Here is a 24,510-nt window from a genome sequence, read left to right as displayed (position 1 = left end):
TATGTTGTTGTGTCTATCCTGCCTAATTAATGCTATATATAAACACCCTTGCTCAAGTCCCTGCAGCCCGGGCATTCACCAGATCAAGATAAAGGAGCCACCCTCCAGAGTCTGTAAATACTGTTTGAGCTGGGTGGAGACCAGTGAATAAACAAACTCTTCTGTCCCTCCACAAGACTCTTTCAGTGCCTCTAGTCCTTCCAATGCAGCCTGCATGTGCAGGGTGGAGGCTCCATGCTCGGGTTCACATATGGGGCTGCCTCCCACAAGCTGTGGGACAGCGTTGCTCAGACTGCCCAGCACCCTGCCCAATTCCTACAGTTTGTTTCCTCAGGAGGAAAGAGCTGCTTCAGCACAAACATCTCCCGGTAGGTCTGAACAACAAGAAAAAAGCACAGCACCACATGTGGAGAAGCTGTACGTTCCAAAAACTGTTCCTTTTGCTTCTGGGGTCCCCCAGAACATCGCGGCTGCACCTTTACCACCTTCCAGCCCCTTCTCTTCCCGCCTCCTTCCATCACCCAGGCACTGCTGCAGCAACTGCTGGTTGGAGCGATTCCACATTTGATCAGATCAGTGGCTTATCTAGCCTTCTGGCTTCAGCACAGAGGAACCTAAAGCGTGCCAGGACGCCAACAGCACGGCTGCAGAGCAAAGGGGAACTTCTCACTAGTCTCTCTCTGATTTCCAACCTGAGAAACTTCTGCCTTAGACATTTTTACCTGAAGAGAGTGACTTTATCTCAAACGGTTTCAGGACAGTGCTCTGCTTTCACCAGGATGCATAGGAGCAATGTAATTTGTGTATTTAAACAACCGCTTGTTAGCATTTCTAAACACACTGCTTGTTGGTATTGTTAGTCTTAAGATGATAGGCATCTTCCCTGGAACTGAATCAAGCCCCGGTTTCTTAAAAAGCTGCTGCTGCCACATGATCTCCTCTTGTTATTCATTAGTTTACACGCTTGCGATGTTGTTATCTCTTCTCTAAGAGACACTCCCCCTAAACCTTTTAAACACTTCAACTGCATTTACTGACCCTTTTATTTCTCTGTCAACCTCTGTGGACCAGGCAGCTCCAAGAGCTTACAGATGTCCCCACGTTATAAATAAAGATCCCAATCCAATGGGTTTGTTGCTGTTTTGACACAAAGAAATACCTGGTTGGTAGCTTCCAGTTGCTGGATTTTGACCTGCAGCTCCGTAGCACGCAGATCGGACGCGTGCTGCCCGGCTGCAGGGTCACCTGGAGCTGGCTGCCGACGTTCATCTTGCAGATTCTGGAAGAAAAAAAAAAAAAAAAAAAGAAAAAAGGAGAGAAATGGCTCAAGACCTGCACCGGCTTCTGTTCTGTTGGCCAGCCCCCACAGACCTTGCAGTGTGGGCTTAAACACGCCCTTCTGGGCTTGCGCGCCTCCAGAAGAGCGTGCTGCCTGCATCTCCCTTCTCTTGGGTGGGCGGTTGGCTCCTGGCTGCTCCCTGCCTCACCTGCCAGCAGCTCCCTGCTGCCCCGAGGCTCTGCTCCTGCTCTGTCTCTCCTCACTCCCTTACTACGGACCCAGCGGCGTGTCTGGCTCTAACCGCCGTCTCCAGGCTGATGACAGATCTGCTCCTCACACCCAAACCACATCCCTGAAACCTCCCTCCCTCCTACGTGCCCCGCTAGCAGCTCCAGAGGAACAGAGCTAGCGCTGAGCCGCGGTTCCCTTCAGCTCCACGAGCCATAGCCCGCTTGGTGCCACAGCTGAGACTTCACTCACGAGACGTACCCACCTACCAGGAATGGGAACAGCCTACTTTCTGATGCGGGGCCTGCTGGCTGAGCACGCACTAATACCCTGTCAGCCCTTCTTACTATTTTTCTGTCTCCTGCCCAGCGAGCCGCTAGCAGTTTACAGCAGCATCCAAACGGAGCCACCCCCGGGCTCATCGAGTGCTCCTGAACACCAGCAGCGATGCAGGACCGATCGACCGATCGCACTGGTGCCTGTTTTAAGGGGGAGGCAACACAGGCCCCGACGGGCACAGAAGTGCAGCACAGAGGATACGAGAACACGCCGGAGCCTTTCGGCGATCTCACAGGTGCATCAGGCAGCACAGGGAACAATAGCTGCCTCCAATTAGCCCTGTCCTATTGATTCCTCGTCTTCCTCACCCGCAGAAACGCTGTCTGGGAAAGGCGAGCAGTGCAGAGGAGCCCTCCCGGGCCCATGAGGAGCCTGCTACAGCATTTCTGATTCCCACATCTTCCTGCCACACTCTCTGCACTCTCCTTTACTTTATTTACAAATAGCGCCGAGCTGCCACTCGGCCTTCCTCCTGCTGCCACAACTCCTAGGCGTGACGTTTTCCTGTTAGCCTTCCACACAGGATCAATGCTCCCCTTTATCCTCCTGTTTTGTTAAGACTTCAGTGAAACCTTAACCGGCCACAGCAAATAATCCTGGCTTTGCCCAACCAGAAGGCTTCAGACAGGGAGAGCTGCTAGAATCTCCCCCGCAGTAACTATTTTGGAAGAAGGCTGACGAAAAGAACACGCAGAGAGGCAGGAGGGGAAAACAGAAAACACCATCACAAACCTTTCCTCTCCATTTGCACATTCCAAGGAAAAATAAACCAAACAACTTGCAAACGGCTAAAAGCAGGGAGGGGAAAGGCAAAGCAAGCTCCAGAGTCCAAAGTCCCAAAGCCCAAGCTGCCTCCTCCCTCGTGCTTCACTGCAGTCATCTCTCACCAGGCAGAGCGTGGCTCCCCACTTTATTTTTTCCCCCCTACATCAGCGTTTTAACTGAAAATCTCTCCTCAGTGCCCTCTTTTCAGCACAGCTCCGTCAATGTCAGCACACGCTAACCGAAACAGAACGCTTCTTCAGAAAATAATGATAATAACGATAAGCACTGCATTGTCTAGGCCTGCCAAGCTCACATCTGCACCAAACAGTGGGCAAAAGAGGGGCTGTCAGTAGGGCAACGCCTCCCTTGGCGCTGTGCTGGCAGCCGAGGCAGCTCTAAGAGTGTATCTGATGGAGGCTGGGTTTGGTGGCTTTTTCCTGGAGCTGCGGTGGTGAAAGGGAAGATCTGTTGGCTCAAGAAAACGGCCAGGAAGACGGTACCTAAGAGATTACCTGCCCCAGACACCACGTTGCTCTTGGTCATCATAAAGTACGACAGCCGATTTAAAGGAGACTGCAGCTCCCAAAAAACGATAAGGGAACTGTGGTCCTATATGTTCCCGTCACACTACCAGAAAGGCATTTATGCATACGCGTCACTGGACTGCAGTACCTGACTTTTACAAAAAAGCGGTGTCTGTAGAAAGAAGAACATGAGAATCACTTTGTTAACCAGCAGCATCCAGCTTACCCCTTCTGCCGTTAAAGCCGTCCGAACAATTACGAGCTTTGCCCTTACGGCAGGCCCCGCTCAGCAGCTGCTGCTGCCACAGCAAGAAACGGGCGGTGGAAAACGCAGCAGGATGAATCCCTGGCAGGGACGGCTGGGTGGCAGAGGCTGGAGGTTACAGAAACGCCTCCAGGGCGGCTCCGAGGCCAGGATGGCAAAGCGTGACGCAAAGGGAAGCTGTGAGCGCGCCACGCTGACTGTGCCACGTTCTGTTACGAGAAAGCCTATTTTTATGCTCCGAATCCACCCCTAGCAGTGAAAACGAGCAGCAAGCACCACGGCACACAGGAGCAGCATCTACCCCCTGCCTTTTGTCTTGTGCACCAGAGGGAAATTCATTTTTAAGCGTTCCGCACTCCGCCCTAACGATTTTCTGGTGGGTTTTACAGGAAGAGCAGACAGCTCTGGGAAATGCCGGAGCAGATGGGACAGCAAGCAGCAGCCCCTGAACGGGGAGCGTAATTCAGCCCGGCTACAGTTGCCATAGAAATAAACAAGCACTTTTCTAATCCCTGAGGCTACCTAGAGAATTAGGGCTGCTAATGTGGATGCAATTAGCCTGACATGGATGTTCCTGAATTGAAGCCGACTGAGGCCTTCTATTCATTAAGGAAAGTGGCAAAGGAGTTACAAGTTCAGCTTTTTGACTGCATGCTAATGAAGATTTCATTAAAGCCAGCAAAAACAGAGGCAATCCAGAGCGACGTGAGGACTACCACCTAGGCAGGTACCGGCAGCAAGAAGCCCTGTGAAAGCGGGGGCGTTTGTTGCCTCTCCACAACACCTGCCGTTAATTGATGGATCCTTTCAAAGGCTCAGAAAATAAACCAATTCTGGAGAACGCCAACCCTAAAGTCACCCGCTGGCACAAAGCCACCTGCAAGGAAAACACCTTCTCCTCAGGGCACGCGCCGCAGATCTGCGCGCTAGGCGGGTTGGAAGCCTGATCTGCAGAGGCAGGGCTCTGAAGGCAGGCGTTCCTGACACTGTACCATTACCAGGGGACAAAGAAAACACACTTCCTGGAAAACACGTGCCCAGAAGCTTAACATTTCCCTTCAGTCGTGGGTAAAAAATCAACTAAAAGAGAAAGGCAAAGCGAAACTGGGATTTTCTCAGCAGAAAATGAGAAAGCATGCAAAGACCTTAGAGCCAGCTAGCACACTGCAGTCGCAGGGAGAGCTGAGGGAGGGAGGGCAGGTTGATTTCCCAGAACACAAAGAGGAAACAGATGACAGGAGAATGACAGGGGACAAACGGAGCACACCTAAAAAGGACCGAGCTGCCTATTCTTAGCCCCTGGTTCAGCTACACGTGGCTATCTGCATTATCTCAGCACAGAAGAATGCCTAATGGTCTCAAGAGGCAAGCTGCAGGGACGCCGCTCAATCGAACGGCTGCACGATGACCTCTACCTGTACCCGCAGCGGCATATAATCCTCACAGAGGTCGTCCCACAGCTCCTGCAGTTCAGAAATCTCCAACGGAAGACCCAAAGAAGCCCTGGAAAGGGATTTTCTTTCTGCTGTCAGGAAACCAGAACCAGCATAGGCTAAGCCACCAGCAGCACTGCCATCTGCCAAGTCCCGGCTGAGCTTGGGAGGGGGCAAGCTGGACTTCACGGGAATAGGCAGCCTGCTGCCCCGCGGGCTCTGGATGGGTTTGTAGTCTAACCCCTTGATCAAGCTGAGGGCCAGCTCCAGCCTGTTCCCGCTCAGCGACGAGCTGGGGGTCACACGGTCCTCTGCCAGGTCGTCACATTTGCCGTTCCCCTTCACCCCCTTATCTGCGTCTTCATCCTTCTGCTGCAGAGGGCCGGCCTCCACCGTCGTGTCCAGGGACTCAACGGAGGACGCGGGCGTGCCCTCCTCCATGCTCTCCCCATCCACCGGCCCTCTGGCGCCAGCCGACTCCACCGTGTCGCACACGGATGACTCCTCGTTGCCCATGCTCGCTGACCACCGGCCGGACAGCCCGCAGGAGATGCTTCTGGCCACCTTTCGTGGCACTTTGCAAATTGCTTCATAGTCGGCATCGGCCACGCGCAGCGCCGCGCAGCCACGGCAGCGCCGCGGGCGGTTGCTCGCTCCCTCTGAAGCATGGCAGCTGTGTGGCTCCAGGCCGTGCTCGTCTTGCTCCGTCCAGTACTCGTACCCAGAATAAGCAAAGTCCTCCTGCAGGAGGGCGGCATACCGTACATCAGGCAGGTTAGAGAGGTCCACAGTCCCATCCCCGGCTCTGTCATCCGTGCCGGAGTCTTCGTTGTTCCTGCGGTACATGCTGGCGATGCAGAACTTGAGGCGGTCCTTCTCCAGCAGCAGCTTCTGCAGGCGCTCGATGGAGAGGGCTTCGATGCGCGCGATGACCGTATCGAACCTGTAGATGCGGTCCAGCATGAAGGCACACTTGCTGCAAGCGAACTCGGCTTTGCCGTCCCGGCACAGCTCCCTGCCCAGGACGTGGGACAGCAGCACCTGGAGGTTGAGCTTGGCCGCCGTGTGGAAGATCCATCGCCGCTGGTTGCCGCACAGCTCCCGGGCGCAAATCCGGCACGTTTCCTTCATCCTCCCTCCTGACCAGCACCCACACCTACTTCTGGGGGCTCTCCAGGACCTTCCCTGGGCCTCTCTGGCTCCCTCAGCGCATCTCCCAGGGCTCTGCTCCCTCACCCTGAGCCCACCAGCACTTCGCAGCCCCCCTCGTCAGGAAGGAGGCCACACACTAGGACTCCTGGCACCACAGTGCCCTTCTGCCCTATGCCATCTCCTACACCTCAGCCCAAGGCCGCCCCCGTTTCTCCTCAGACGCCCTGTTCCCACAGACCCCCGTTTCTCCTCACAGATTCCCTGTATTTCTTCACAGACCCCCGTTTCTCCTCACGGACCCCCCAGTTTCCCCTCACAGCCCCCCTACCACCTCTCAGCCCCCTGTATTTCCTCACAGACACCCCGTATCCCCTCGCAGACTCCCTATCTCCTCTCAGACACCCCGTATCTCCTCACAAACACCCCCTATCTCCTCGCAGTCCCCTGCCCCAGCCCGGCCGCTCCTCCTCCCCTCCCGTCACCACCGATGCTGCTGCCACGGCGGCGCCCGGCTTCTGGCTCACATTTCAAGATGGCGGCGGGCGGGCGGTGCCGCGCCCGCGCAGTGACCGCGGGGGCTGCCGGGAGTTGTAGTCCGCCCGGGCACTGCCCAGTGTCGGCGACAGCGACAGTGCGACAGCGCGACACCGGGCATGGCACCGCCACCACCGCCACCAGCTGTGCCCACCTGCTCCTCCAGGTCGCGATTCTGGTCCGGCAGCGTCCCTGCGAGCTGGTGGCTGGCGGCTGGGTCCCCGCTGGGCTCCTCAGGGCTCCTGTGAGGGGCGGCACGAGGTGCTCAGCGCCATCCCCGGGGTGCTCAGCGCCATCCCCGAGGTGCTCAGCTCCATCCCCGGGGTGCTCAGCGCCATCCCCTGAGGACACTCAGCACCCTAGGGGGATGCTCAGCACCCTACGGGGTTTGGGAGGGGACGTGGGACCTGAGGTCAGACGTGGCACCCACCTCCGTGCCGTGTCGTGTCGTCCGTCGCCGCTCCCGCTGTCCCCCTGCGCCCTCGCAGCCTCCTTCAGCCTGGCCGCCAGCTCCTGGCACCGCTGCGCCTCGGCCTTGGCCAGCGCGGTGGCCTGCTCCGCCTCGCTCCTGGCCAGTCTGGCCTCCTGCACAGCACCGGGTGAGCCCCAGGGAGCGGCACCGGCTCCCCACACCGGCCCTGCCACGGTCCCCGGCGCTCACCTCCTGCAGGAGCTGGATCTTGTTCTCCAGCAGCTCGTAGACGTGCTCCGACTCCCGCTGCCGCTCCTCATAGTGCTGCCGGAGCGCGGCCTCGCTGCGGTTCGACTGGTTCTCTGCGGCCACCCTGCCGGGCACGGCACGACGTGGTACGGCACAGCATTACATGGGATGGCACGGCATGCTATGGCACAGCGTTATATGGCATGGCACAGCATGGCATGGCATGGTATGGTATGGCACAGCATTACATGGCATGAGACGGCATGGCACGGCACTATTATGGCACAGAGTTACGTGGCATGTCACAGAATGGTATGGCACAGCACGGCATGGCATGGCACAGCACAGTATTACATGGCATGGCATGGCACGGTATGGCACAGCACAGTACAACATGGCATGGCACGGCACAGCATGGTTTGGCACGGCACAGCATAGTTTGGCACTCCATTGGCAGGACACAGCACCCGCAGCGGGGACCCAGCAGGGCTCCTGATGTCCCCCGGCCAACAGGTGCTGCCCTTTATTTTTGGCTGGCACTGGGGCCGTAAGCGGAGCCGCGCTGGCTGCCCCCCCCCCCCTTCTTGTCCCCGCGCCTCACCAGGTTTTGTCCAGTGCCTGCTGCTTCTCCCGCAGCTCCCGCTTCAGGCTCTCCACCTCCACCTTCAGCTCGATGTTCTGTGGGGTCGGAGGGATGCAGGGTGGCCCTGTGCACACCCATCCCAAGGTGCTGGGGAAGCCTCCCCCGGCCCCACACAGCTCCCCGTGCCCATCGAAGGCAGAGTGCGGGCACAGCCCCTGCCCCACAGCAAGATTTTAGGTGCTCTTGGCCCCCCTGCTGCTCTGGGAACACTCGGTAGCACTAGGGGCTCCACATGGCTGAGTCCACCCACCCAGGACAGCTGTAAAAGCAGCCAGGTTATTTATAATGCCAGCCCCCCACCAGCATGTGCTGGGGGCACTGGGATCTCCACCACCAGCAGGGCAGATCCTGCCCTCCCCATCCCTCTCCCTGCTCCGGTCAAAGGCAGCGAGAAGCAAACTCCCCCCAGCCCCGGTGCCCTCCCAGTGTCCCTGTCCCATGCTGATGGCTGCATGCCCCTATCCCCATCTCCTCCTGGTGGCCCCGCTCCTGGCAAAGGGACATCACTGGGGGGAAATCCAGGACGGAGCAGCACCCCGTCCCCATCCCCATCCCCGTCTCCATCCCCGTCCCCACGGGCGCGCTCACCCGCCGGTAGACATCGTCCCGGCTGCCCTCGCCCTTCTGCTGCACGTGCTCCTCCAGGAAGTAGATGCGGAGTTTGAGGCTGAAATTCTCCTTTTTGAGGTCGTTGAGGTGCTGGGACAGCGTGCGGTACCCGTTAGCCATGGCCGGTGCTCCATGGGGGGCACATCCCGGCACCCCTCACATGGCGGCGCCGGGGCCACGGCCGCTCCCTGCCCGCCCGCAGCTCGGTGACGGGTGCCCCCGCCACGGCCCCTTTCCTTTTTTTTCGCCTCCCGGTGCTATTTGAGGAACCCGGCGGGGACAGACAAGTGGTGAAACCCGAGCCCCGGGCGGCCCCCGGACGTCAGCCAGGAGGGCGGCGAGGGGGAGCGCGGTGCCCCACGGGGACGGGGACGGCACGGGGGGGTCCCCATCCCCTCCTGCCTGCGCTGGGGCTGACGCACGCATCCTGCATGCACCCCCCCTGGGCCCCAGAGGTGGTCACCTTCTCGAAGTCCCGCAGAGTCTGCGTCTGGGTGAGGGGACCCTCCTCGAGGGCCCGGAGGGGACACGTCTGTGCTGCGGGGCCGGGATGGGGCCAAGCGCCCGGGGGGTGCAGGGTCCCCCCTGGTTCGGCCGGTGCGGTGTCCTCGTCGCAGTCACCCCATGGCCCCTCCACCAGGGTGTCCCCATGGGGCGCAGCGTCCTCTCCTGCCATGCGGCTGGCCATGGGGACGTCACTGTGGCAGGGGTCCCTACGGAGATGAGCCCACGTCACACAGGATTCCGCCACGGAAGGGGGAATTTCACCCGTTTTTTGCTTCTCCCTCTGCCGGAGGGGGTTTGCAGGTGGCTGCCATGGCTTTCTTGGGGCGGCGTAGGAGATCTCGTCACCCCAAATGTGACCCCAAAGCCCATCTCGGGTTCAGGGGGGCGAACTCCCAGCCGGTGCATGTGCGAGGGCTTGTGTGTGCGTGTGCACGTGTGCTCCCGCAGCCGGGCACGTCTGCTCGCAGCGCGCCGCCACCAGCCCCCGGGGGCCGTGCAGATGGCGGTGCCCGGCTGCGAGCACTTCGGCCCCATTAGCAGCCCTGACCCCCCTCTGCGGGCAGCAGGGCCACCTGAGCCCCCAATAAACCCCCCCCCCAAAGCTCCCCTGGGGTTGGGAAGAGCGGCTGAGGACGCTGTGCAGGGTGCCCCCCCCCCCCAGGAGGACCTGCGTGCCCCCCCGCCTTATCGCGGCTCACCCGCTGCTGGCAGCAGCCGCCATCAGGTTTATTTTCAGCAGAGATGTATGAGTCATTTCAGGGTTTAAAGAATAAAGAAAACATGTTTTTTTCCTTAAAACAAAAACAAAAAAAATCATTTTTCTGTATATTTTTTTCTAATCCCAAAGCTTTTTGGTGGGGGCCCTCAGGAGCAGTGGCCTCTCATTCCCTGAGCCCCCATGGGCACTTTGCTCTTTCCTGAGCAGGTCCCTGTGATATGTGGCACAGCGGGTGCCCCAGGGCCGTGTCCCCGAAGCGGGACACACCACAAGCACCTCACGGGCAGGACACATAGCACCACATCCTGGCAGCGACCAGAGACAACAACCCGCCAGGAGGGGAAACTGGAGCACGACGGCCAGGAATGGCCAGGCATGGCCCTGCACCCTGCCAGGCATCATACGCGAGGAGGCACGGCACCCAGAGGCACCCAGAGCCACTCAGAGCCACCCAGTGGCACCCAGAGGCACCCAAAGGCACCCAGAGCCGTGACATTCAAGGAGCTTGGTACCCAGAGGCACGATGCCCAAGGAGGCCCAACACCCATAAGCACAACATCCACGGAGGCACGATAGCTGGAGGCGTGTTGCCAGAGGAGGCAGGACACTCAGAGGCAAAGCATCCAAGGAGACCTGGTACTCGCGTCAAGGCGCACCAGGAGGAGGCACAATTCTCAAGGAAGCACAATATCCAGAGGCACGATACACCCAAAAGGCACAACACCCAAGCAGGTAAAACACCCAGTGGCACAAAATCTGCAGAGGCACGATTCCCAGAAGTGTAACACCCCCAGACACGATACCCAAGGACGCATGATATCCCAACACCCGGTACCACAGAGGTGTGATACCCGGGGGCGCAGTGCCCACGCAGATGTGATACCCGATGAGGCAGGAAAGGAACGCAGTGGCGCGATGCCCACGGTGGTGAAACACCCAGGCAGGAGGGTGCCTGGCCCCTGTGGCTCCTGCAGCCCAGCCAGCACCCCCAGTACGCAAACTGGGAGCCCTGTGCCGGGCTGTGGGGACAACGCTGGGAATTCATTAGCAGCAAAGGGGAGGATAGCGTGGTGCTGCAGGAGGACAAGAGCCCTTTCATGCCGGCTGTGCCGCCCCTGGAGCACAGAGCAGAGCTGGGGTGCACATCCCTGGGGGGCACATCCGTGGGGTGCGCACCCCTCGGCCCCCCCACCCTCTGGGCAGCACCACCCACCTCCAGCGTGCCCTGGGGCCCGCGGGCAGCCTGGCACGAGGGGTGCCACGCGGCCCTGACTCACAGCACCCGCTGACTCACAGCATCCGAGCGGCCGCGCCGGGACCAGCACCCCGGGGTGCCATGGGGAGAGGGGAGAGGGCAAGGGCCACGGCATAGCAGGGTGCACAAGGGAGGCTGATGCCCCATGGGACAGCATCCCCAGCGTGCCTGGCACCACACAGCGCACCGAGCCGGAGACTCACCTCCTCCTGCTGCTGGATCACCTCTCACGGGTGGAGGGAGGGGTGGCAGCCCCCGGCCCCGTGCGCAAGCACTGGTGAGGGCCAACAGGGCCGGGATGCGTGGCACTGCCTGGCTCCACGCTGCCTCGTGGCACAAACGTCTCCGCGAGGGCCGAGGGCCACGGCGGGGAGGTGGAGCCGGGGCCAGGCGGCCAGCACGGCGGGTGTGCCTCTGCGGGCACGCACGGCACTACCGCAGACCACCCGCAGCCGGGGCACGGCACAAGGTGTCCATTGAGCGCGGCGGGACGGGGGGAGCCGGGGGCTGGCGGTGCTCAAACTCCAGGCCAGGGCGGCTGCCAGCACCGCAGGCCCAGGGGTTTGGGGACAGGGACCAGAGGGGTGAGCGGGAAGGATGGGGGAGCTGGGGGAGACGGGGCGAGCCCCACAGCCTGCGCCCCAAATCAGGGCCCTTCCCGCAGCGCCACCGCTGCTCCCAGCAAGGCCCACCTGCGCGGTGACCCCATACTGGTGCCACCGCGGTGACACCCAGCAGCTCGGCCCCGCCGTGTGGCACAGCACGCCCTGCCCAGCACCCCCGGGTCCCCACGGCGCGGTGCTGGGTGAGGCCCCGTTCCCATCCCGCAGCTCCCCCGGAGGGATGCGCAGGAGCCGGGCAGGGCGATGGGGGGGTCCCTCAGCCCCCACGCGTGTCCCGGTCCCCGCGCGTGTCCCAGCCCCGCGGCCACCCCGGGCCGCCTCCCCACGGGTGCCCGCGGAGCCCCCGCACGCCCCCAGCCCCCGTGGCCTCACCTCCGCCGCGGGGCTCGCATCCTGCCCCCCGGCCTCCGCCGCTCCCGGCCTCCGGGGGGCACCGGGGGGCACCGGGGGGCGCTCCGCAGGCGCTGCCGGGCAGCCCCAGCGTGAGCCGGGGAGGCGGCTCTGCGGCACCGGCCGGCTCCGCCCTCAGCTGCATCCCTCCTCCTCCTCCTCCTCCTCCTCCTCCTCCTCCTCCTCCTCCATCCCTCCTCCATCCCTCCTCCTCCTGGCAGGGCCCCCCCATTGCTGCCCCCCAGCACCTCCCCAGAGCCCACCCAGGACCCAGTGGGGTGCCACATCCCCGTAGCCCCCAAAACCCACCCCAGCTGTGGCCCAGCTGCCACCACAGCCAGTGTCACCCAGCGTCACCCGCTGGCCCTGCCAGCCTGGGGGTGCCCACCAGTGCGTGGGACACAGGGGCAGGATCCCTGTCTCTCCGTGGGGACACGGGGACACGCCAGCTGGCACCGCCACCCAGCCTGCATCCCCTGTGTCCCTGCGAGGGGTGCCGGGGTGCCAGCAAGCCTCAGGGCCGTGCCTCTCGGGCTCTGCTCCCCAGGAGAGGGCACCAAGCAACCGGGAAAAGCCGGCAAACGCCGCCACAGTGGTGGCTTGGCCACGCGTGGTCTCCGCACGAGCTGGCCATGGGCACCGGCATGGGATGGGGTTTGTAGGGTGCTGGGCACGGCGAAGAACCCCCACCCGCTGTGGGGGGTGTCCCCCATTTGTCCCCAAGGAGATGTATGGACGTGGGCGCCAAGAGCCACTGGACGGTGACACCAGGGAGGTGCCACCGCGGTGCCTGGCGGGGGCCTCGAGCAAGGTCTTAATGGTTAACGGCGGCCAGGGCTGTGCCAAGGCCCCCCCTGCAATCCCGGGGGGCCGTGTCCCCGCCACCGCGCGTCCTGCCCTCGGCTCCCCCAGCCCACGCCACGCACGAGGCTGCCGTGCCCTGGCCGTGGGTCTGCTGCCCCTCCAAGGGGCCGTGCGGACCCCACTGCGGATCTTCTTCAGCCCCAGCCCTTGACCCCGTCCCTCGCCCTGTGCCAGCCGCCCTGGACTTTCCTCCCCGTGGCGTCACGGTTGTTCCCTGGCCGTAGCTGCGGTGGGGTGTGCGTAGTGCCGGCGTGTGCTCGGTGCCGGGGCGTGCACAGCCTGCAGCGAGCGGGCTCGGAGCTGGCTGCACTGCGAGGTTTTGTCCCCAGGACAAAGGGGACCCCCTCCATCCCTCTCCATCCCCATGCTGGGTCCCCACACTGTCCCCCTTAGGGCTGGCGCTCTCCCCACGGGGTCACCGGCTGCAGCCAAGTGGCTCCTGCCCACGGAGGGCGTTTGCTGGGCGGCCCCCGGGCACCCCACGTAATTGGGAGCTGGCGGCCGGGGCTGGCCCCGTGCCCGCGGCCCCTTATCGAGGCATTGCTCAACGGTGGGCGCGATGCCGGGGCGGGCAGGGGCCACGGCGCTGCCTCATCTCCCAGCTGTCCCCTCCTGTGGGGCCTGGGGACACCGCATTGCTGGGGGTTGGGGGCACCATGCCCTGTAGGGCTGGGGACAGGGCTGCCAGCAGCACCTGCAGCTCTGGGGTTTAGCCATTTGCCACCCTACAATCCCCCTCCTGGCTGTCCGTAGCAGGGAAACTGAGGCACAGTGGTGGTGTGAGGGGGTACAGGATCCGTGGGGGTGCTCGGGGCTTGGGGGGCCCCCAGCACAGCCCCAGCCCGAGCTCCCCTCTCCATCATCCCTCCCGCCACAGGGTGGGGGGCTCTGGGAGGGGGCCAAGACCCTGGGCTCGCAGCCACCCAGCGGCGACTGGGGTGGGAGAGGAGGGAAAAGAGGTGGGAAAGAGGTGGGATTATGGAAATGGGATCCAATGAGACACCAGCGCAGCCCGAAAAACATGCCCCGCTCGCAGCGCATTTAGCGCGGTGGGCAGCCCGCAGCAGCCTCTTCGTCGGGAGCCGTGCAGACGGACAGCGGGCACGGACCCCCAGCTGCCCCGCAGCCCCACAGCCCTGCGTCCCGACGGCCCCGTGGCACCGCGATGGCCTTCGCCAAGCTGCAGAAGGTGCTGATCAGCGACAGCCTGGACCCCTGCTGCAGGGACATCCTGCAGGCCGGTGGCATCCAGGTGCTGGAGAAACCCGGCCTGAGCAAGGAGGAGCTGCTGGTGGAGATCGCGGTGAGCGGGCGGGGGTCCGGGCATGGCGTGGGGCTCAGGGCACCGGCCGTCACCCCTGGGTTGGCGGGGCAGGGAGGCTGACACCAGGGTGCCAGGCGGGCACTGTGGAGGCCCCGCGGCCCCGTGCTCCATCGGGACATCATGGGGACGTCGTGGGGACACCGTGGGGCAGTGGGAGGTCGAGGGCCCCCTCTCCAAGCGGGTCCTGTCCCCGCCTCCTCCCGTCTGATGCAAGAGCCCCGGCTGGTTTCACGCTGCCGATCCCAGCCCTGCGCCCCCGGCAGTGGCAATTCCCACCCCGCCGCCCCCACGGGTGACAGGCCCCTGGGGACTGCCAGCCGTCCCCGTACCCTGTCCTGACACATGGGATCCGTCCCCCTGCCAGGACTGCGACGGGCTCATCGTCCGCTCGGCCACCAAAGTCACCGCCGACGTCCTGGAGGCGGCCGAGAGGCTGCAGGTGGTGGGCAGAGCGGGCACCGGCGTTGACAACGTGGACGTGGAGGCGGCCACCAGGAAGGGCGTGCTGGTGATGAAGTAAGAGCGGGGCCCAGAGCGGTGGCACAGAGCTGGGGGGGCTTTGGGGTGCAGGGGGGGGGGTCTGCATCCCCGTGGGGTGACCCCCGAGGTGAGGCCACGCTCGTGACACCGCTCTCCGTCCCCAGCACGCCCGCCGGGAACAGCCTCAGCGCCGCCGAGCTGACGTGCGGGATGATCCTGTGCTTGGCCAGGTGAGCGTGGGGCAGCACAGGGGGGACACATCTGTCCTGCAGCCCCCAGCCCCGCTCTGACCGCAGCCCCCCCTTGCAGGCAGATCCCGCAGGCGGCAGCCTCCATGAAGGAAGGCAAATGGGACCGAAAGAAGGTAGGAGGCGCGATCGGAGCAGGGTGGGTGCCTGGGGCGGGGAGCTGCAATCGCTCACCCCTCCCCTGGCCCCCCAGTACATGGGCATGGAGCTGAACGGGAAGACTCTGGGCGTGCTGGGGCTGGGCCGCATCGGCAGGGAGGTGGCCACGCGGATGCAGGCTTTCGGCATGAAGGTAAGTAACAGGTCAAGGGGGAGTGCTGGGGGTGGCGCCGGCTGCAGCGGCGAGCCCCCCCCAATCTGCCCCAGACCATCGGCTACGACCCCATCATCACCCCCGAGACCTCGGCCGCTTTCGGCGTGGAGCAGCTGCCGCTGGAGCAGATCTGGCCCCGCTGCGACTTCATCACGGTGCACACGCCGCTGCTGCCCTCCACCACGGGTAGGGGACTCGGGTGGTCTGCAGCAGGGTGCGGGGTGTCTGGGGCAGCCCCCCCAGTATCCCCACTCCTGACGGCGTTGCCCCACAGGGCTGCTGAACGACAGCACCTTCGCCAAGTGCCGCCGCGGCGTGCAGGTGGTGAACTGCGCCCGCGGGGGCATCGTGGATGAGGGCGCGCTGCTGCGGGCGCTGCAGTCGGGGCAGTGCGGCGGGGCCGCCCTTGACGTCTTCACGCAGGTGAGCGGGGTCCCCACCATAACCCTACCCGAACCAGGCCCGCCAGCACCCCCCAACCCAACCCCAGGACCCCCAAAATGTGTGCGGGGCTGAGGCCGGGCCGGGGCTGTGTTGGCAGGAGCCCCCGAAGGAGCGGGAGCTGGTGAACCACCCCAACGTCATCTGCTGCCCGCACCTGGGCGCCAGCACGCGGGAGGCGCAGAGCCGCTGCGGGAAGGAGATCGCCATGCAGATGGTGGACATGGCCACCGGGAAGGGGCTGGCCGGCGTGGTGAGTCCTCCCACTGCACCGGAGAGAGAAGGGGGGACGCTCCGTGCCTCAGCGTCCCCCTCGGCAAAATGCAGGTGGGACCCTTTGAGCTCGCTCGTGGGTTTCCATCTCCCGTCCTGCTCCTCCTCCTTGCAGGTGAACGGGCAGGCTCTGAGCAAAGCCTTTGCGCCCCAGACCAAGCCCTGGATCGCCCTGGCCAAGGCCCTGGGCACGGTGCTGCGCACCACGGCCAAGCAAACGCAGGGCAGCGTGCAGCTCTGCACCCTAGGTGAGGCGGGCAGGATGCGTCCCGTGTGCCGAAGGGACATGCCGGAGGTGGAAAGAGGACCAGGAGGTGGCTGGGTGGTGGGGTGAGGGATGGGAGAAGGGGATAGGTGCGGGGTGGACGGGCGCACGGAGGGGACGGTGGGGATAGGGATGGGCACGGGCTGACCGCACCTCCTGCTGCTGGCCCCAGGAACGCCCCTGAAGGATGCCGAGAGCTACCTGGCGCCTGCCGTGGTCTCGGGCATGCTGGCTGGAGGCAGGCAGAAGGAGGTGACCCTGGTGAACGCCCTGCTGCTGGCCCAGGAGGCCGGCCTGAAGGTGCGTGCACACCTGGAGCTCCGCATGTCAGCCTGATGCCCCCAAACCCCATCCATCCCTCCTTGCCAAGCGGCACGGCCCCACAGGGCTGCCGTGGCCCCAGGGGACACCCCAAACAGGACACGGGTGCTGAGCGGCCGCCTCTCTCCCCGGCAGGTCACAGCCACCCACAATGACGAGGCCCCCGAGCCCCACGGGAGCGCCGGCTTGCTGCAGGTGTCCCTGCAGGGCACCCCGCTCCGCGTGGCAGGGACGCTGCAGGGCAGCACCCCGGTGCTGCGGGAGCTCAGCGGGGCCACCTTCAAGCAGCCGGCCCCGCTGGCCGGCCACGTCCTCATCTACAGAGCCAAAGCCTCCGAGCCCAGCACGCTGCCCACGCTCGCTGGTGAGCTCCTCGTGTCACCCTGAGTGAGGGAACAGCCCAAGGGGGTCCCAAAAACCAGCCTGGAGTCAAAAGGGGGAAGATGGCAAGCGGGTGCTGCAAGGAGAGACGGGGATGCGGTGGCTTAGGCATGGGGTTGGGGCACCTGGCGTGAAGGGGTGGAGGAATGGATAACATCATGGACCTTTGAGGGGTTTTGGGGTGGGCAGAGCCCTGCTGCTCGTGGTCCCACACCGCCATGTGGGGTCCTGGTGCAGCAGGGCGGGCTGCAGACCCTGACCCCTCTCCTCCTGCCCAGGGCTGCTGGGGAAAGCGGGTGTCCAGCTCCAGTCCTACCACAGCTCCGGCACAGTGGCGGGGGAGCAGTGGAGCGTGGCGGGGCTCTCGGCCCCACTGCCCGACCTCACCGAGCTGAAGCCACGTGTCACGGAGGTCTTCCAGCTCCACCTGTAGCCCTGCACCACCAGCACAGGCTCTGCTCACGTCTACAGCACCCGGACCCCCCCAGCACCTGGGCGAGCACTGTGCTAAATAATAAAAACATCCAGGAGAGAGTGTGCCGTGCCTCGTCCATGCGGCTCTGCCCCATGGCGTCCCTTGTACCTGACCCTAATCCCTTCCCTGCAGCCTCTGCCCCTCGAGGCTCTGTCCCCATCACCCCCCAGCACTGTTTGCTCGAGGGTGCAAAGGTCTCTGGAGGCACTGTTGCCGCACCAAGGTCCTGTCTGGCCACGGTCCCCAGGGACCAGGCAGCGCTCCAAGAAGTGCTGAGCACTCCTGTGAGCCCCTGCGTCGCCTCCCCACTCTGATCCACTAGGAATTGTCCCCCGGGTTTTCCCCTGGGGACGGAGACATTGTCGGGAGCTGGGAAAACGGCTTTTTGCCACCCCCGTTGGACCCAAGGCACTGGGCACACACGTATCCAAGAGGTACGGGGCTGGGAGGTGCCACGCGCCTTGGGCACGTGGGGTGCCCAGGGATAAATTGCTGCGGTGCCCAGGAATAAATCCCATCCCACACCGCCGTGCTTCAGGAGGGGTTTGGGGGCCCTTTATGGGGTAGGAGGGGAATGCAAAGGGCTGGGTAGTGGTGGCTGTTCACGACTGGGAGCCAGAGCTGGGCCATTCCCCTCGCATCCACGCTTTATTCCCTGTGCCACCTGCGTTTGGGCTGAAAACAGCCCCCTCCCCACCATCTCGGGGTCCCGAGTGGGTGCTTGCTGCTTCCCCGCCCTGCAAGGCGCAGGGTCGCGCTGAAGCCAGCCCCGGGGTGGGGGACAGGCAGGGAGGGCAGTGTCCCCCCTCACCGCGCCGTGCCCTAGAGGGGCTTCCTGGCGTACTGCCGCCGGTACTTGTCGTCCACCCGCTCCAGGTACCAGGTGCCGGGGAAGAGGTCCGTGCGGGAGCCGTGGGGAGTGTGGTTGGCTGCGGGGACAGGGCACGAGGGTCAGCGGGGCCACAGGACCCCAAAGGGTACGTCCCCCCGCGGCCCCGCTCACCCAGGTGGTGGGTCTCCTCCCGGCGCTTCATGATCTCGGCAAAGTCCTGCGGGGCCACGCGCTTGCGGGCATCCAGGCGGGTGGGCAGGTCGGCCAGGCTGGAGAGCAGCTTGTCCAGGGGCGAGCCTGGTGGTGGGTTAGGGTTAGGGTGAGACGGCACCGCCGGCATGCCCGGCCGCAGCCCCACACCACCCTCCCCTCCTGGCACCCAGCTGCGTCCCCGCGGCACGGGGCTCACCCGGGGCGGCGTCCTGCGAGACGCGGAGGGAGAACATGCTGGCGGCCAGCCCCGAGCCGTAGGAGAAGGCGCCGATCCTGGAGCCGGCCAGGTCCTGAGCCGAGCACCTGTGGTGATGGGGAGCGAGGAGTTAGGGGGGATTTGGGGCCAGAGGGGTGGCGTGAAGGGCTGCGTCCTCAGCCAGAAGCACCCTGGCACGCTGGGCTGGATTAAATTGCAACCGGAGCTGTGGTGCCAAAGGCAGGTGGAGACAAGGGAGGCTGTGCCTGCAGCGGGGCGCAGCAAACACAGACAAATTTGTTACGCCAGGCACAGGGCAGGTTTGCTGTCCCCTACCACATCCCGGGGCATTCGCACCGCCCTCGTGCCTGGCTGTTCCCACGGCTCCTTCCCGGCTGGTGACAGGGCACGGCCGCTCTTTGGGCACGAAAAGGGGGTTTTCATCCCCATGGCACTGACAGAAGGGCTTTATGCTCTCCAGCAAAGTGGCATGGAAACGCTGGCTCAGGGACAGCGCGGGGCGGGAGGCAAGCCCGTGGCCACGTGGGGGTTGCATGCAAGGAAATTTTGGGGTCTCTGTGTGGGCTGTCCCCAAATTGGCCTCCCCCCCCCACCAGCCCCAGGGACTCACTGTGCCAGGAGGGAGGCCAGGCAGCCGTACATGGACGGTGTGTACATGTTGCCGTTGCGGGAGGAGAGGAGCAGCGAGGGCTTGGTCTTCTGGTTGAAGATCTCCTGGCTGGCCGCCTGGAACGCCTTCTCCACCTCCTTGCTGGTGTAGGTGTCCTCCAGCTTCACGCCGCTGCCAGGGGAGAAGCCAGCTCGAACCCCATGCAGGTAGCCCCAGGAGCATTCGGGGTGTCCCCACCACACCAGGAGGGACAGGGGACACGGCACGGACCCCGTGCACCCACCGAAAAGGCTGCAGCCCCTTGTAGAGACCGCTGGCCGTGTCGGGGTTGGGGGCAGCCAGGAAGTCGTTGAGCAGCAGCCGCCCCACCGACTTCTGCACCAGCTTGCAGAAGGGCGTGTGGAAAATGATGAACTTGAAGTCATCAAGGGTGAAGGGCCGGTGGATGCCGGCTGGAAGGCAAAGCGGGGCCGTGAGCCACCAGCGGGCTGTGGGGCTGTGCGGGCGCCCCGGCGGCACCGCTCACCCTTCTGCCACTGGCTCTCTGCCTTCCTGCGGTACACGGCGTAGCAGCGGTCCAGCGCCCGCAGGTAGCACTGGATGGACAGGGGCCCGTCCACCACCGGGTACTCGGAGGCCAGGTCAGGCTTGTAGAAGTCATAGGCGTGCTCCATGTGGGTTCCCCGCAGGCCTGGGGGCACAGGGGAGAGCTGGGTGTCGGGGTCCCAGCACCCTTGGGTGCTGCCCATCACGTTGACCCCATCATAGCGATGACCACAGCATCCACCAGCCTCCCCGGGTGCCTACAGTGACACGGCCAGCCAGGACCCTGGGGTGCCCAGCACCGGGCAGCCACTAGCACTGGCAACCCCCCTCCCTGGGGGTCTCGGCAGCAGCACCGACCTCTCTCCAGCACCAGGGGGGCGTTGGGTCCCACCAGCATGGCGATGGCGCCGGCACCTCCCGTGGGCCGCGCGTTCCCCGTGGCGTAGACGGCGATGTCCCCGCACACCACCACGGCGTAGCGGCCTGGGGGAGGACAGAGGGGCTGGTGGGGACATCAGCATGCAGGAGCCTCCGTCCCGTGGTCCTGGCGCCAGCCCAACACCCTGATACCTGCACCATGGTGTGCCAAGGCCAATGTGGCAGAGAAAGGAAGGTGATGGACAGGCTGGAGGGGCAGCAGCTGCCTTCAGGGCTCACTGGAGCATCCCTGGCTTTCAGGCCACCTCCTGCCTCCTTCCCCCACCCCACGGTGCCCTCCCCGTGCCCAGCTGCCCCCCAGCCCCACGTTCAGCCTCTGTCCATGCCCACCGTCCCAGGCGCTGGACTCGACCCAGGCGGCGGCGTTGAAGAGCGAGGCCGTGCCGCCGTAGCAGGCGTTGGTGGTGTCGATGCCCTCCACGTCGCTGTTGCCCGAGTCGCGGAAGAGCTCCATGAGGACGGTCTTGACGGCCTTGGACTTGTCGATGACAGTCTCGGTGCCCACCTCGAGGCGGCCGATGGCGTCCCAGGAGAGGCGGCCGCGCTCCACCAGCCGCTGCACCACCGTCAGGCACAGGGAGTTGATGTCCTCATGCGCGGCACAGAAGCCCATCTGCTGCTGGCCCAGGCCCCGCGTGTACTTGCCGGCCTCCACGCCGTCGTAGCGCTCCAGCTCTGCCTGCTCCACGTACTGTGCGGGGAAGTACACCTCCAGCGCCAGGATGCCCACATCCTTGGGCCAGGTACCCGTGCCGGCCACCGCCGCGGCAGTGCTGGAGAGGCTGCGGGGCAGAGGGAGCGGCGACGGTCCCGTGGCGGTCACCTCTGCGACACACCAACACCCTTGGGTGTTGCACCCCCCCGCATTTGGGCTTCGTGCCCACCCTGCCCGCTCCATGCAGGCGCTCACCGTGCCAGCTGCGTGGCCGCGGGGCACTGGGACACCCGGGGTGCCCGTGCCGGCCCCCGCCTCGCCCCCCAGCAGCGTGCAGCGCGGCCGACCAAGCGCAGCATCTTTGCCCCAGCCGCCAGACGAACGGAGGGACAGACGGCGGGACGGGCTTGACACAGCACTTTTATAAACTGCCTGGTCCCACCGTGGGCGGACAGCGTGCCCCCCCGTGGCCCTTATCAGCATGCCGGGCCCCGGTGCTCAAAGGTCACCGAGCACCAGCCAACACGACAGGGACAGCAGAGCAAGCGCTGGCTTTGGAGGGGGGGACTTGCAAGATGTCTCTGTTTTGTGTCCCAAAGCTTTGGGATATTCTTGGCTGGAGCCGGGCAGAGCAGTGGGACGGGCTCAGTGCCTGTGAGTGACCCACTCGGCACTGTGCGCGCAGGGCAGTGGTGGCAGTGGCACCGGTAGCTTGCCATCTGTGGCCATCAGGCAGCGTGAGTGGTGCTGTGTGACCTCCCCTGCTGCCCCTGGGAGGGGAGAGGAGGGTGGTGGGTGCCCGGTGCCACCCACGCCACCTGGGACACGTCTGCCTTTGTCACGTGTGGCTGCTCCAGGGCAAAAAGATGAGGTAGGTGGGGGCAGAGCCATGTCCAAAACAGCAGAGCAAACAGGCACGTGATGCTTGGAGCAGCACTGCGGTGGCACAAGAGGGGACCTTTGGTCCTGGTGCTACTGTCAACTTGGCCCCTTGGACCCACGTGTGCACGGGAACCCTTTGCACCCAGGGGGCCCTGTCCCCTGTGCCTGCACACCCAGGACAACCCCTGTCCCCGCCCAGGGACACTTTATGCGTGCACCCTGTGTTCCTCCACGCCCCCCTGGTCCCATGGCTCCTGGGGACTCACCCCAAACATGTCTCTCCCCACACAACTCCACCAGCACCAGCAGCTGGGAAGCCTGGGGAGCTGTGGCAGCACCCTGCCCCTACCCCTGCCTCGCCCCAACGCCCGTGGGCAGAGCAGCCCAGGTCTTTGCAAAAAAAACCACACTGAATTTGCATGCTTCTCTTTTTATAGGTTTATTTTTAAGAGATGGGGAGATAAGAACAGAGGTAGGATGGGAGGAGTGCAGCCAGCGCGGGGTCGGCGCTCACTGCGAGGGAGTGAACTTGCAGATGAAGTGGTGCCGCCGCTTGCAGTCAGCGCTGGACCACACGGAAAAGCCTGCAGGAGAAACAAACAGCAGGGTCAGTGGGTGGTGGAGGAGAGGGGCAGCAGCTCTCAGCTCCCTCTGCCCAGTGGGACCGACCCCAAGCTGGGACCGACCCCAGGCTGGGATGCCAAACGCTCACAGGGTTCCGGAGAAGGGGGTACCAGCTGAGAGCGAGCACGGGGACACGGGCTGCAGGCACTCACCGCTGGTTTGGGTCAGCAGGGCGCAGTCCCCGCCTTGGGCACCGTTCCCTGGAAGCTTGCTGGAGTCATCATACTCGTCCCCGTTGGTCCACCGCCAGCTTTTGCTCTGCGCATGAGAGCAGGGTCAGAGGCACGGCCCCGCCACCCCCAGCCCCATGGGCACCCACCGCCCCCTCACCTGCTGCTGGTGGTAGAGGCCCAACCAGACGGGCTGCGAGCGCTGGTAGTAGGAGATGACCCTGCGCAGGGTGGCCGCCTCCTTGGGCTCCTCCACCCACACCAGGTGGGCTTCAGAGTGGCTGCTCTGGCACTGTGCCTGCGGGGGGGACACGGGGCAATGCGGGGGCACCGGCACCCCGCAACCCTGCTGCAGGGGGGGCACCCGGCCGCGCACCCCGCTGGGCTTACCTCTGCCTCGTCCCATGTGCGGAGCTGGCGGAAATACCTGAAGCAGCTGGACTTGTAGTAGGACCAGCCCTCGGGGCAGTTGAGCAGGAACCTGGTGCCTGCTGAAGGGAGAGACGCAGGGATGGAGATTCAGCCCTGTGCCCTCCACCCCGAGCCAGAAGTGTCTCCCCAGCTCGCATGGTATAGGGCCCCCTGTGGCCCCCAGGACTCACCGGTGACCTGCAGGATCGCCGTGCAGCCCAGCAGCAGGAGGGCACACCTGGCCGCTGCCACCATCCTCCTCGCTTCTGGGAAGTGTCCCCTGAAAGAGCTTGGGGGGGGTCACCAAGTCCCTCAGGGACAGAGGCTGCTGCCTTCACATGGGGGATGCCAACCCGCCCTGCTACGGCCTGAGCCCGGCCCCTTGCAGGAGGAGATGGCACCCCAGGGCTGTGCCCCCCATCCCCTCCCCGGCGCAGGTCACTGCTGCAGCCCCCGGCAGGGTTCAGGGTCCCCAGAGGGCATCGCCAGGGGGGTCCCAGCCCCATCGGTACTGGCGTTGGTGGGGACACCTGGGGGAGCCGCGCTGCTCTGTGGGGACCACAGGAAGAGCGCGGACACCAGCATGGACCAGGGACCCTGTGCCTTGTGCTGGCCCAGGGCAGCAGCAGTGACAGCGAGGACAGAGCAGGGGCTGGTGGGGCTGCAGAGACTCCATGAGTGACTTTGTTTTCTCCCCCCAGCTTGTATCCCCGCCAGACCCAGGCTATGGAGGCAAATCACATGCCACATCAGCGCAGTTCCCCCTTTATCTGCTCTAATCCCCGACGCTGGGGACTATTTGCAGACCCAGCTCATCTTCCCCTCAAAGAAGCAGCGACAAAAGTCGACACGGGGCCAAAAACTGCATCGCTGCAGCCCGCCCCATCCAGCAAGGGCAGCGCTCACCTCCCCCAGGGCTCCCACCACCCCTGGGCCCCCCGGGGCTGCGGTGGGGAGAGCAGGCAGCAGTGGGTGCAAGCTAGGGGTCCCTGTCCTCACCTGCCAAACGGAGATCAGAAGGAATAACGGCCTCTCGTGAGTCTCCGGGACAAGAGAGGAGCTGCCCTTTATAGCCCCGTGCTCATCAGAATCACTATTTGCCAAGCTGAGGTGATGGCCATCGTAAAAACCTTACTGCTCACTGCTTTACACCCTCCACCTCCGCTGGAAGCCCGCCAAGCTCTCGTCTGTTTGCATTCAGCGTTTCTTCAAAGACAGGAAGAACCTCTCCTAGTTGGTCAATAAACCCCCTGCAATTAGCACGAATTACCCACGCAAACAGAGATGTCTTTCTGCAAATTCCAGCCTCACACCTGCTGGGAGGGCCCACCCAGAGCAGAACGGGGAGGGGGGGGGGGCAGAGATGAGATGTCCCAGGGGAGGCCATCCCGCTGTGGCATGAGCATCCCCGTGTCCAGGCCCCGGCTACAACCCACGGGCACGGGGTCGGGGCCCGCGGGGCCTGCGCCCTGCCCGGCTCCGCAGTGCGTCAGCCACACACCACCTTTGTTTGAACTGCCTGGCGGCCTTGCCACCAGGATGCAGGACGCGGGGACAGCCCGCGGCCGGGGGCCATCAGATAGCGGTGGGGACGGACGGCCC

At 64.2% G+C, this 24,510-nt stretch overlaps 4 protein-coding genes across 13 annotated transcripts in view; 1 reads left to right on the top strand and 3 right to left on the bottom strand.

Annotated features, from left to right (window-relative positions):
- Positions 1–12,064, bottom strand: part of LOC121074198 (myomegalin-like) — a 31,296-nt gene extending 19,232 nt beyond the window's left edge. For 3 of the 7 annotated variants that reach the window (XM_040565962.1, XM_040565965.1, XM_040565964.1), the window contains exons 1-2: positions 4,816–6,510; positions 1,160–1,279 (exon numbers count right to left, since the gene is read on the bottom strand). In XM_040565962.1, coding sequence (XP_040421896.1) covers positions 1,160–1,279; positions 4,816–5,964 — 1,269 coding nt within the window. In that variant the 5' untranslated portion in view covers positions 5,965–6,510. Of the gene's footprint in view, positions 1–1,159; positions 1,280–4,815; positions 6,511–6,673; positions 6,762–6,949; positions 7,105–7,180; positions 7,305–7,781; positions 7,859–8,411; positions 8,568–8,895; positions 9,146–11,907 lie in introns of those variants that run through there. The other 4 variants (XM_040565966.1, XM_040565967.1, XM_040565968.1 and 1 more) reach the window with 3 other exon arrangements.
- A 1,286-nt stretch (positions 12,065–13,350) lies between these two features.
- Positions 13,351–17,370, top strand: PHGDH (phosphoglycerate dehydrogenase). 2 transcript variants are annotated; one of them, XM_040565990.1, is made up of 12 exons: positions 13,351–14,092; positions 14,478–14,629; positions 14,758–14,823; positions 14,903–14,957; positions 15,035–15,133; positions 15,208–15,340; positions 15,429–15,577; positions 15,696–15,848; positions 15,984–16,116; positions 16,306–16,433; positions 16,590–16,818; positions 17,114–17,370. In XM_040565990.1, exons 1-12 carry the CDS (start codon positions 13,955–13,957, stop codon positions 17,266–17,268), a joined length of 1,590 nt encoding a protein of 529 aa, XP_040421924.1. In that variant the 5' UTR covers positions 13,351–13,954; the 3' UTR covers positions 17,269–17,370. The 2 variants fall into 2 exon arrangements, with proteins under 2 accessions (XP_040421924.1, XP_040421923.1); XM_040565989.1 differs by having other exon boundaries at positions 13,773–14,092; positions 15,696–16,116.
- Positions 17,371–17,933: 563 nt separating this feature from the next.
- HMGCS2 (3-hydroxy-3-methylglutaryl-CoA synthase 2) lies at positions 17,934–21,180 on the bottom strand. The gene is made up of 9 exons (XM_040565994.1): positions 21,077–21,180; positions 20,497–20,948; positions 20,086–20,211; positions 19,709–19,873; positions 19,466–19,634; positions 19,183–19,353; positions 18,552–18,658; positions 18,314–18,439; positions 17,934–18,239 (listed from the first exon to the last, which is right to left on the bottom strand). Exons 1-9 carry the CDS (start codon positions 21,178–21,180, stop codon positions 18,133–18,135), a joined length of 1,527 nt encoding a protein of 508 aa, XP_040421928.1. The 3' UTR covers positions 17,934–18,132.
- A 940-nt stretch (positions 21,181–22,120) lies between these two features.
- On the bottom strand, positions 22,121–24,172 carry REG4 (regenerating family member 4). Of its 3 annotated transcripts, none has more exons than XM_040566018.1 (6): positions 23,908–24,160; positions 23,100–23,188; positions 22,888–22,988; positions 22,658–22,795; positions 22,480–22,585; positions 22,121–22,287 (listed from the first exon to the last, which is right to left on the bottom strand). In XM_040566018.1, exons 2-6 carry the CDS (start codon positions 23,161–23,163, stop codon positions 22,214–22,216), a joined length of 483 nt encoding a protein of 160 aa, XP_040421952.1. In that variant the 5' UTR covers positions 23,164–23,188; positions 23,908–24,160; the 3' UTR covers positions 22,121–22,213. The 3 variants fall into 3 exon arrangements, with proteins under 3 accessions (XP_040421952.1, XP_040421954.1, XP_040421953.1); XM_040566020.1 differs by having other exon boundaries at positions 22,137–22,287; positions 22,888–22,985; positions 23,908–24,172; XM_040566019.1 differs by having other exon boundaries at positions 22,137–22,287; positions 23,100–23,197; positions 23,908–24,167.
- Positions 24,173–24,510: the final 338 nt, after the last annotated feature.

This window comes from Cygnus olor, chromosome 8, assembly GCF_009769625.2.
Source record: "Cygnus olor isolate bCygOlo1 chromosome 8, bCygOlo1.pri.v2, whole genome shotgun sequence".
Lineage (NCBI taxonomy): Eukaryota > Metazoa > Chordata > Aves > Anseriformes > Anatidae > Cygnus > Cygnus olor.
Note: the sequence above shows the minus strand (reverse complement) of the source record. Positions and strands in the feature narration are given on the sequence as shown.